Below are 13073 nucleotides of genomic sequence, written 5' to 3'. Positions count from 1 at the left end.
AATTGAAAATAAAAAATGTTGCTGCTGCTTTTTATCTGATTGTATTAGCGACAAATGCTGCATACAATATCAAGAGCAATGTAAAAGTAATTGATAAGAAAACTGACTTCTAGAGGATTTAAATCATGTCCAATTTTATTTTTTCGTGAAAAGAAGTTAAAGCGGATATTTCCCAAACTTACTCAGAACAGTCATGTATACAGTCTATGTTTGTCATTTTTTATATATGAGATTAAAACCCCTTCTAAGACCCATCTTACAACAATAAATGCCGTTTTCGTCACACCCAATACCAGAACGATCGGTATCGGTGTACCAGCATTCCTTAATGCGTCACAACTCGGACTGCATGTTATAAATAATTTCAATTATACATATTATTAATTAATCTCAATTTTACAATATTTTTGGGTACGCCCACATCAGTGGATAAAGATTAGAAGCATAGTCGAGAGTGTCTGGTGAAGACCATTTTTTAGTATATGCAGGTTTCTGCCATTCTAAACACTGTTAACATTTTTTTCTCTTTATTATTATCATTATTGACAAAAGTTTTTCCATGAATATTTAGAGAATAGTCATTTACAACTAATTGCTGAATTTTTGAACAACAGATTTACTGACATATCTTGAGCACAAGATTCAAAATATACAAAGCACAGAAAAAAAAAACCTTACCGATATACCGATTTAATAAATAATTACAGATATTTTTTGTGCCTTGCTGATTTTATTCTTCTTGTCTTGAAGTAAAAAATGCGGTTTTAAATCTTGGTTTTCATTGAGAGTTCACTTTTTTAAGTTCACAGTAAATTATACGTTTACACGAATTGTTGGGAACAATCTTCTGTTATTCCCCATTTATGTCTCCACGCATCTACGAAGAACGCCAAATGTATGCTACACTATTTTATTCTTATTTTCTAAATCACTAAACAATTTTAAAAGCCGTAAAATGACTGTTAGAAAATATAGACGTATTTATGCAGTTTCTTCGATACATCCCGTCTTGTTAATACAAAAAGGAGTTTATTTATTTTGCTACCAATTTTGACAGTCATCCTTTGTAGAAAGGAGCTGTCAGATGAAGAAAATGAGAAAAATCGACTTTCGTTTGATAAACATTACTTTAAATGTGTTAGACAAACAAAAGACATTCTTTAAGGGCCTTCGTTAATGGCGTCCCAGATTCAGTCGTGGTTCTGGTCTCTCTTGCGCCCAGGGCAAAATCTTGATTAGCACCTCTTCCCCGTGTCTCCTCTAAAATTTTTCAGGCCAAATTTTTAATAAAATTGTCATATATCAACAAATTATTTTGAATTTATTATTTAATTAATAATTTGTTATTTAATTATTTTTATTTTATTATTCAAATTATATAATTGTTATTAATCATTTTAATTTAATTATTATCATTTCATTACATTTAATTTATCAATTAATTAATGATTTATTAATTATTTTCATTTATTAACTACTCCTTCTACTTTATTTTAATAAAAATAAATTTAAAAAACACGAATTGATTATAACCATTAGATTACTGATTTGAAATTTTGCCCTCCTAAAATTTCTGCGTCTGAAGCAAGTGCTTCCTCTGTCCCTCCCCTAAAACCACTTTCCCCAAATTTTACTGAAGGTCATACGATTTTTTTTTTGGTCTTCCTTTTCTCTTCCATTGTTATTCACTTCAGTTTTATTAACAAAAATAATGAGAATTGACCGACTGTTTTGATAACAATCTAAAGCCTTTTTCTGAAAGAAACAAACAAAGAGAGCCAAACTGAAAGCCGACACTCACTTTTCAAACAATTTCAAACAAAAAGTTCACTCAACATTAGTCGCCATTTAGATGTGTCATATTTTAATTAGATGCATTTTGAAGCTGAGTTACATACGGATAAAAAAGAATGTTGCCTCAATTTCATAAAAAAGGACAATCCTTCAAAGTATCTTGGTATTTCGATTTGGAAATAATGCATCTTAACGAGCATCCATTTTAATTTATGATTAGGGCACAAATATGCGAAATCATTGAAAGGGGTTGTTAACTAATGCGGCTTGCCCGACCTTTGCAAATTTATAAAATGAACAGCGCACAATTCTAGATTGTAATATGCTGCAGGGATAAAAAAAATAGAAAAGGACAAAAACTTTGCTGCTTGTTCTTTTGCTGCTCTTTGCAGTCGGTAGCAGTGTATTTCAGCGGTTGAGAAAGACCCAGTGCAGCCTCAACCACAATGATTAACTACAACCCATTTTTGTCCAACAGAAATTTATTTTTACAAAGGCTTAAAAGTAATCTTAGAAAAGAAAAGAAATCGGAGAAAATATAAAAATTATATCAGTTCAAATTCCTGTACGAAAATTACACTCTTTGTAAGTTTGTGACTAAACACCAGGAAAGATTTGCATCAAAATTAGAGGAAACAAAATAGAAACTGTTCGTACGGAACATCTGCAAAAAACAAAGATTGATCATTGACATTACATCAGATGAATTGTAGCACAACGCTAAGTTTGTTCACAAAAGGATATTTTCTTCTTAAAAAAGATTATTCACAACTGAGTCGCTGAGCATCTACATCTTACAGTCTTTTTTTTTTAAAGTGGAGCAACCTTTCGAGTATGACTTAAATGAAAAAATTTCTAAGCCAGGAATCTCTTTTTCTTATGGAAAATCATCAAATCCAGCGATTGATTCAACTCAGACTTTTTTCTCTTCCGCTGTGGAGAGCTACTGGTTTTATAGTCGAAATAGTCGTGTATATTTGCTTGTCTGTTTCTGTCGTAGTTGAAAGTCTTCGATTCTTGGAATTATTGTTGGTTGTTTGTTTTTTTATGAGGGGAAGGCAGTGCGATCTTTGTAGCTGAATAGTCAATGTATAAGAAAAATCTTTTATGTCACACTAAGGGTGTCAATTTTGGCTGAAACTATCATTTGACACCTCCCCTCTGGATACAAGGATAATAGAGCAGATGAAGATAGACTAAATAAGCGTTAAAGGTGGTAGCTATAAATCCAATTTAGTTGTAGCCCTTGCACTATAGTGTCTAGGTCGATCATAAAATCGTGAAACTCATGGAAGAAAAGGAAATTAACTAACTCTTACTAAATGTTATATCAGCGATAACAATTTTCTTATTATTTTCTTGCATCGCGATGCTTTCACTACTTCCATCACTTTTGATTCCGCCTCCTAGTATTTCATGTCCTTTCCTGAATAGTTGGATCCAGTGGATCCTGGTCCCCTATGTCGAGAGGGAGGTATTGGTCTTCCGCCATTCGGTGAATATCCTGAGCCTGGCCTGCTATGAACTATGGCATAGTGGTCACTATTAGTGCTGTAAGATCGTGTCGAGTGAACCGTCGATGCAGCTGAGAGATATCCATTGGTTTTAGTTGGAACTACTCCGTTCAGGGAATACCTAGAAAATAAGATTGTTAAAACCGAAAGCCGTTGAGCCAGAATTAAACTTGATTTTTGCAACATATTTTATTTTTGATTCTTAAGTTTTCACCTGAATTAACGTAAAGAACATAATATAGATTATAACAAGTACAACAACACCATGAAAACATTTACGACCACCTTTATCATACTTATTTCAACAATCAAATTTGTGTTTAAAGACACGTCTCTACTTTACTGTACATTATAACAACTAAGTACTTTTTTTAAAGAAAGGTATGTGGAGGAAGCCATGTCTTGATTTAAGAAAATATGCCCTGAAAGTCTTATGAAAATATTGAAGGGATAACACATATTTCAAATTGTATTTTTACCACCAATTAGCCAGCTTGTCTTCTAGACTACAATAGAAAAGGTTCAGTAGTAACAATAAGTTATCATAACTGTTATTGATATTGATTGTCGAATACAACTTTGCACAAGGTAGAAGATGAATCCTCGTCGTTATGCTTGTTAGTTATAGAACATCAATTTTGCTTACGTCTACATTTAAATATACGTGATTAAAACTGAGTAGGAGAAATCACCTTCTCTGGCACGGTTAAAAACTTGGCTAAGTTTTACCAGAAATTTTGGCAAGTGCTACTTCCTCTCCTGCAACAAAACATGAATTTGATTAAAAACCATCGTTAATCACCATCTGTAATCCTTTTTTTACATCTTGTATTTATTAGATATTTTTAAAAGTAAAAAGAATAGAATGTGCAAAAACAAAAGGTTAAATAATCAAGTTTTTTTTAGGGTTTATTCGCTTGAATGTGATAGTCATGACGAGAATAACTCTAGCATCTGGCCCATGATTGAACTTATCTACATTCTTTTATTGGAGCACCATCTACTTACATAGCTCAAGTCAAGCTTTATGAAAACTGAGCTGTAAGTTTTCATCTTCTGGCCCAATCTTCAGGTCGCTTCAGAAATAATTTCATACGGCGACTGTCTTGCGAATCAAGACATATATGATGCACTCTCTCTTAGAATTTCACACATCTTTCCTTCCAAATTTGAGACAAATAATAGAACTAACCATCGTCATCTTGCTCGCCATGATTACCTTTAACTGGGAACTTGTAGACAGAAAAATTTAAAGAAAATTTAAAGTAGCAATCTTGGACGTTACCATGTCTCCGGATAGATATAACTCCCAGGGAACCCCATTAAAACTCCTTTAAAGCGAGTCCCGACTGTTCAGTAGGGTAAAAAAGGTGTATCAAAACTAACCGTATATCTCTGCTTAAGCTATTTTGCTTCTAAAGCTAAGGATACTAAGGTGAAAATTTCAGGGAGCGTCAGAGGGAAGTTGATCTAAATCAAAACACACAAAGTGCATGCAGGTTATCAGAAGGACGTATCAGCAATGTCCCAGAAACTGCCCAGAATTTAAGGTAAAATTTTCAGGTTATGCTGGGGGGATGCTGAACTAACCAAAAGTACTTTCATGGTATTTTGAGGGGGATGTTGAACTATCCCGATGCTAGAGGACGGTGCTAAAGAATCTTGTCATAGAAAAATGTATTATATACGAGGCACCTAAATAGTAGAAAAAAAACTCTTTACAAAAAGCTAGTAGATAAAGTAAAAGCTTTTAGAAATCGTTGCTGAGGATTAAAATCATCTTGCTTAGAAAATCGAATTTGTATGGTTGGGTTCCTTCACTTCTTGAAAAATTCCCTATTTTTGATGCTCTACTTCTTCTGTCGCTACAGAAAAGCTACTGAATTCTTTTGTGGTTATTGTTTTACAGAATTGGAATTAATAAAACATGTCAGATGGACTGTTGGACACATTCAACACAGCCTTAAGCTAACGTATATAACATTACTTAAGGATAAATTTTAATTATCACTTATGCAGAAAATATATAAGCTGGTTTTTCATTCCCATAAATCCAAGTAAGCACCTACACCTCTGGTATCACCACCCTAGAGTATCTTTAGATACTCTAGGGTATACCTTAGAGTATCCAGGAGGGCTTTTATAGAGTAATTTAGCTGAAATGGGATAGTTTACAGGTTAGTAATAATGCAGGTACATATGCTGAATTACGATTAATCTAGCCCGAACTATTTGACCCCCCCCCAAGAAAACGTTCTGTTTTTTGAGAATTTCTTACTGTTTATATAATAATTATTTACTACTACTACTACTACTACTAATAACTCACTGCAGCACCAAGCCGCCTGAGGCCAACACAGCTACGCACGCTCCTCTTCCAACCTAATCTATTTAAAGCCTCCCTCTTTACACCCTCCCAGGAAGTTCCCATTTCCTTTAAATCCTTATTTATGACATCCTCCCAACCCAGACAAGGACGACCTGCTTTCCGTGTAGCCCCAGACGGTTGGCCAAAAAGGACAATCTTCGGTAATCTGTCATCCTTCATCCGTAGAACGTGGCCTAGCCATCTCAACCTTTCTTTCATTATAGCCCCAGAAAGCGGGATTGAACCACACTTTTCGTACAACCTACTATTTGAAATACGGCCAGTCAGCCGGGTACCCAGAACAATCCGTAGGCAATTTCTCTGGAAAACATCTAGTAAATTTTCATCTGCTTTTCGGAGTGTCCATGCTTCAGAGCCATATTTGACCACTGTCATCACTGTAGATTCCAATATTCTAATCTTGGTTTGTAGGCTTATCTTTCTATTCTTCCAAACTTTTTTTAACTGTGAAAAAGCACCCTGAGCTTTTGCTATTCTACTTTTAACATCTTCACTGCTCCCACCATCTTTACTAATAATACTACCAAGGTAACTGAAGCTCCCAACCTGATCAATCTTTTCGTTACCTAAGGTCACCTGTTCATCTTCACTTATTCCTAACCTTAGTGACTTAGTCTTCTTAACATTAATTTTCAAGCCTATTTTAGCACCCTGAACTCGTAAAACCTCTAAAAATTCATTCATTTTGCTCACGCTTTCATCTAATATGCTTAAATCATCAGCATAATCTAAGTCCAGGAGCGTTCTTCCTCCCCATTTGATTCCATGGTCTCCAATTGCCTTTCTTGTGCTCCTTAAGACGAAGTCCATCAAAATGATCCATATAAAGGGGGATAGAACACAACCCTGCTTAACTCCTGATTTAATACAAAACCAGTTGCTAACCTCATTTCCTACCTTAACCGCAGCAGTATTATTCTCGTACGTAGCGCAAATCGATCTGTGTAAATTTATACTTTTTCATATAATTTAGCTAGAAAGCTACTCTTTCCAAGCATGATAATCGCTTTGAGTCCATAATAATTCTTTTTTGATCACTTAAAGGGGCTAAAACAGTTATTAGTAACCAAAAGTTCAAAAAAGTGTTCTTAAAAGAAAAAATGTCCAGCGGAAACAAATTTCCATTTGTGGCTGATTCCGGAAAGGTAATTATTATTTCAATTAATTTTACTAGTAAAATGTTATTTTGAAAACAAATTCGCGGGAATTTTTAAAAAAGAGCCTGAAGCTCCTCGGAAACGGTGTCACAACATTCTTACAGAATTGTAGACAAAAAATTTGTTGTTGGTACAAGATATGTGGAGGTGTAGATACAACAATTTAGCGGGAATTGAATTGCGGGATGCTTTGCGATATTAGTTTCTATTTGTTGTTTTGTAAATTTTTTATTAGGTTTGTTTTTATATGTTACAACACTATTGACAATTAGTCTTTTAGTGAGAAATAAAGCTCACTCCTTTGTTTATTCAAAAATTTCAATCATTATACTATTGTTACTGCAATTTTTCTGCCGCAATGCTGCAAAGAATTTTGAACTTCTCTTAAGAAAGTATACTTTCATAATTCTTGCTTCTTAGACTTCAGCATTTTAGGAGATCTGATCATTAGAAAGAAAATTCCATCACTGGAATCACTGTGGTCAAAAACCTTTTACACTTTTTTAAATGGAAGCACTGAAGCGTCTCTTTTTTTTCACTGCTACTGGAGCGCTGCAAAATAAATAACTAATTCAGAAAAATTGTCTTTACCAAGATTCGAATCTGGTTTACCACGGTCACAACGAAGGGTAATCAAACAGTTCGTGGTAACGAACTGTAGTAAGGAGCGACCCGGCTCAATAGTAACCAAAACTCTAAAAAATGGAATTTTGATACCAATAGCTATATCAAAAGAATCGCATTTTAATGCTGGTTTGAAATATATAAGTTTCATCAAGTTTAGTCTTACCCATCAAAAGTTACGAGCCTGAGAAAATTTGCGTTATTTTAGAAAATAAGGGGGGAAACACCCCCTAAAAGTCATAGAATCTTAACGAAAATCACACCATCAGATTCAGCGTATCAGAGAACCCTATTGTAGAAGTTTCGAGCTCCTATCTACAAAAATGTGGAATTTTGCATTTTTTGCCAGAAGGCAGATCACGGATGCGTGTTTATTTGTTTTTTTGTTTTTTTTGTTTTTTTTTCCCCAGGGGTGATCGTATCGACCCAGTTGTCCTAGAATGTTGCAAGAGGGCTCATTCTAACGGAAATGAAAAGTTCTAGTGCCCTTTTTAAGTGACCAAAAAAATTGGAGGGCACCTAGGCCCCCTCCCACGCTAATTATTTTCCCAAAGTCAACGGATCAAAATTCTGAGATAGCCATTTTATTCAGCGTAGTCGAAAAACCTTATAACTATGTCTTTGGGGACGACTTACTCCCCCACAGTCCCCGTGGGAGGGGCAACAAGTTACAAACTTTGACCTGTGCTTACATATAGTAATGGTTATTGGGAAGTATACAGGCGTTTTCAGGAGGATTTTTTTGGTTGGGGGGAGGGTTTGAGAAGAGGGGGATATGCTGGGGGAACTTTCCATCGAGAATTTGTCATGGGAGAAGAAAACTTCCATGAAGGGAGAGCAGGATTTACTAGCATTATTTAAAAAAAAAATTAAAAAATAAATGTGAAAAAGCTTTTTCACCTGGAAGTAAGGAACAGCAATAAAACTTAAAACAAACAGAAATTATTACCCATATAAGGGGTTCACCTCCTTATGATACCTAGCTCTTTACGCTAAAGTATTTTTAGTAATTTCAACTATTTATTCTACGGCTTTTGTGATTCAGGGGTCATTCTTAATGAATTGGGATAAAATTTAAGCTTTAGTGTAAAGAGCGAGGTACTGACGATGGGGCGAATCCCCTCATATATGTAATAAAAACATGAGAATACAAAATTTCTTTACGTAAGCTAATTTATAAGTTACGTAAATCTTTTACCAATAAAAAGATTCGTAAAAAATTAAAAGTTCTAGTTGCCTTTTTAATTAACCAAAAAAACCGGGGGGCAACTAGGCTTCGCCCCCGATCTTTTTTTCTCAAAATCATTCGATCAAAATTATGAGAAAGCCATTTAGCCCCCCCCCCAAAAAAAAAAAATATGCAAAATTCCGTTTTGATTATTCCTCTGCGGAGAGCCAAAATCAAAACATGCATTGATTCAAAAACGTTCAGAAATTAAATAAAAAAAACGAGTTTTTTTAACTGAAAGTAAGGAGGGACATTAAAACTTAAAACGCACAGAAATTACTTCGTATATGAAAGAGGCTGCTTCCTCATCAACGCCCCGCTCTTTACGCTAAAGTTTTTTACTGTTTTAAAAAGAAGAATTGAGAGAAAGAGTCAAACTTTAGCGTAAAGAGCGGGGCGTTGATGAGGAAGCAGCCTCTTTCATATACGAAGTAATTTCTGTGCGTTTTAAGTTTTAATGTCGCTCCTTACTTTCAGTTAAAAAAACTCGTTTTTTTTATTTAATAATCACTAGACCATCCTATCCTATTTAACAGTGTCTGTTTTATACTTTTCGCTATTCAAATAACTCGTTTATTACGTGCTAGAAATTCAAGAAAATAAGATTGCCAAGAACTCGAAGTTCTATTATAACTTTAATCTCCTTCTTTATGTTCTTCTCCACCATAAATCTGCAAAAAGCACGTTGATATGGTCAAGAGTTTTGAATTAAGCCTTTGAACATCTCTCTCTCTGATGTTGCAGTTGCTTTCTAGTTCAAGTGGCTTCATTTGCAGAGGGGGCAGGGGATGCAGAGGGCTTGCGCCCCTACTAGGTTTTCCCTTGCCCCATTTTTTAGAAAATACCTTTTTAGAGTATTTTTCATTGAAAAATATCCCTTTCGGTATTTTTACTGAAAAACATTATCCCCTGCCTAGATATTAAAAAGAATAAATACCCCCTTATATTTGCGTGAATTGACACTACTAGAGCAGAACAAGCCTAGCCACCAGAATTAGCCTAGTTGTGTTAGTCAGCGGACATTTTATGAAAATTATTGAAGGGGCTGAGAGGGGAGTATATTAGAAGGGGAATTGTAAACCTCATGTCATGGATTTTCAACCATCGACAATTTGACGGTACTCTTTTCGTGTTTAACAGTCTTTCCATTCCAGAAATGGCCCCCTAAGTGCCATTTCAGGTGCGTTTGGCTTTTCAGGATGGTATTATCAAGTCAAATTTACATAAAGCACGTAGATATAAAAATTAGCTTTCAAATGATATCTTAAACAACACTTCATGATGTTCCAGTGCCCCACTAGTGGTGAAGAAAAAAAAAAACAAGAGCTAAGAGCTCATATGGTATGAGCTCTAGCAAAATTCTAAGAATCAATAGATTACTTGAAAAGGAAAATCAGAGGCTTAATGCCGGTCGGGATTTAAAATAAGAGCTCTGAGTCACGAGGTCCTTCTAAATATCAAAATGTATTAAGATCCGATCGTCCACTCGTCTGTTAAAAATACCCCATTTTTTTAAATTTTTTTTGCCCTTCAGCTCCCCAGATGGTCGAATCAAGGAAAACAATTTTATCAAGTCAATTTGTGCAGCTCCCTGACACGCCTACCAATTTTCATCGTCCTAGCACGTCCAGAAGCACTAAACTAGCCAAAGCACTGAACCCCATCACCTAACTCCCCCAAAGAGAGCGGATCCAGTCCGGTTATGTCAATTTCGTATCTACGACATTTATAAGTGTTTTCCAAGATTTTCGGTTTTCCCCTCCAACTCTCCCAAATGTCAACAGATCTGGTCGGGATTTGAAAGAAGAGCTCTGAGATATGATTTTCTTCTAATTATCAAATTTCATTAAGATCCGGTCACCCATTCTGAAGTTAAAAATACCTCAATTTTTCTAATTTTTCCAAATTAACAACCCCCAGCTCCCCCAAAGAGAATCAATTATTTCAATCTCGTATCTATAACTTGTGCTTATTCTTCCCATCAAGATTCATCCCGATCTCTCCGCTCTAAGCGTTTTCCAAGATTTCCGGTTTCCAAGATTTCTGTTTTCCCCTCCAACCCTCTATGTCCTTGGATCCTATTCGAGTTGAAAATGGAGCATATGAGACATAAGATTCTTCTATATATCAAGTTTCATTAAGATCCGATCACCCATTCGTAAGATACCTCGATTTTCACGTTTTCGAAGAATTCCGGTTTCCCCCTCAAACTTCCTTTAATGTCACTGGATCTGGTTGGGATTTAAAATGACAGTTCTAAAGCACAAGATCCTTCTAGATATCACATTTCATTAACATCTGATCACCCGTTCGTAAGTTACAAATACCTCATTTTTTCTAAGTTTTCCAAACTACTCCCCCCCTCAACTCCACCAAAGACAGCGGATCCGGTCCGGTTATGTCAGTCACCTATCTGGGACTTGTGCTTATTCTTTCCACCAAGTTTCATCCTGATCTCTCCACTTTAAGCGTTTTCCACGATTTCCCCCCCTCCCTAATGACACTGGATCCGGTCGGGATTTAAAATAAGAGATCTGAGTTTCGAGTTCCTTCTAAATATGAAATTTCATTAACGTACGATCACTCTTTTGTAAGTTAAAAATGCGTCATTTTTTCTAATTTTTTAGAATTAACCCTCCCCCCAACTCCCCCAAAGAGAGCAGTTCCGTTCCGGTCATGTCAATCCCGTATCTAGGACTTGTGCTTATTTTTCCCACCAAGTTTCATCCCGATCCCAATACTCTAAGCATTTTCCAAGATTTTAGGTTCTGCCCCCCCCCCCCAACTTCCTCTTCACTCCTTCGTAAGTTAAAAATACCTATTTTTTTAATTTCTCAGAATTAACCCCCCTCCCCTCAACTCCCCCGAAGAGAGCGGATCCGTTCCAGTTATGTCAATCACGTATCTAGGACTTATGATTATATTTACCACCAAGTTTCATCCCGATCCCTCCACTCTAAGCGTTTTCCAAGATTTTAGGTTCCCCCACCCAACTCCCCCCAATGTCACCGGATCCGGTCGGAATTTAAAATAAGAGATCTGAATTATGAGGTCCTACAAAATATGAAATTTCATTAAGATCCGATCACATCTTCGTAAGTTAAAAATACCTCATTTTTTCTAATTTTTCAGAATTAACCCTGCCCCCCCCCCCCCGAACTATCCCAAAGAGTGTGTATCCGTTCCGGTTATGTCAATCACGTATCTAGGACTTGTGCTTATTTTTCCCACCAAGTTTCAACCCGATCCCTCCACTTTTCGCGTTTTCCAAGATTTTAGGTTCCCTCCCCTCAATTCCCCCCAATGTCACCGGATCCAGTTGGGATTTAAGATAAGAGCTCTTAGATATGCCATCCTTCTTTACTTCATATTTCATTAAGACCCGATCACTCCTTCGCAAGTTAAACGTACCTCATTTTTTCTAATTTTTCAGAATTAACCGTCCCCCCAACTCCCCCAGACAGAGCAGATCCGTTCCGGTTATGTCAATTACGTATCTAGGACTTTTGATTATTTTTCCCACCAAGTTTCATCCCGATCCCACCACTCTAAGCGTTTTCCAAGATTTTAGGTTTCCCCCTCCAACTCCCCCCAATGTCCCCGGATCTGGTCGGGATTTAAAATAAGAGCTCTGAGACACGATATCCTTCCAAACATCAAATTTCATTAAGATCCCCTCACCCGTTCGTAAGTTAAAAATACTTCATTTTTCTATTTTTTCCGAATTAACCGGCCCCCCACTCCTCCCCAGATGGTCAGATCGGGAAAACGACTATTTCTAATATAATCTGGTCCGGTCCCTGATACGTCTTGCGATCGCTATATGTCACTTGGTTAATACCAAGTGCCATAAAAAGCGACAAATCAGCGCTGCTCATGCTAAAAGCTCTTTTCCTTGTTTTTCAAGGTATGGGGAGGGGTTGTTGTAACTCTCCTGTTTACTGTTTTCAACCTTTGCGATTGCAATAGCTTACTTTTAACTTTTTTTTTTACTTATTCACTTTTCAGGTCATTTTTAAGGGGTTTCACGTTCTTTTTTCTAAATTTCCATAAACAATTTGTCGTAATGACATTTTATTATTAAAATTTATTAAAAAATATACCCACAAATGGCAACTTTTATCACTAGAATTTGTTTTCAAAACATCCTTAGAAACGTTTGGTTACTAAAAGCAGTGGTACCAGTACCAGCAAGCAGTTATCGTGACAACCATGAAACAGAGCTTGCTTGAGTTTCTTAGAGGATCATGTATGGACCGGCTTACTAAAAGTTATCGCTATTCTAGTAAGTGGGAGACTTTTGATTTATATTTTCAGCTGGTTGTTCATGGAATTTTTTGGTCGTAAAAGAACAACCTGTTTGTTTG

General features: G+C 36.0%; 1 protein-coding gene across 1 annotated transcript in view; it reads right to left on the bottom strand.

Annotated features, from left to right (window-relative positions):
* Positions 1-1370: 1370 nt before the first annotated feature.
* LOC136032965 (uncharacterized) overlaps positions 1371-13073 on the bottom strand; it is a 107076-nt gene continuing 95373 nt past the window's right edge. The window contains exon 10 of the mRNA XM_065713460.1: positions 1371-3429. Coding sequence (XP_065569532.1) covers positions 3201-3429 — 229 coding nt within the window. The 3' untranslated portion in view covers positions 1371-3200. The remainder of the gene's footprint in view (positions 3430-13073) is intronic.

The sequence above is a fragment of the Artemia franciscana genome, chromosome 11 (genome assembly GCF_032884065.1).
Source record: "Artemia franciscana chromosome 11, ASM3288406v1, whole genome shotgun sequence".
Classification (NCBI taxonomy): Eukaryota; Metazoa; Arthropoda; class Branchiopoda; order Anostraca; family Artemiidae; genus Artemia; species Artemia franciscana.
Note: the sequence above shows the minus strand (reverse complement) of the source record. Positions and strands in the feature narration are given on the sequence as shown.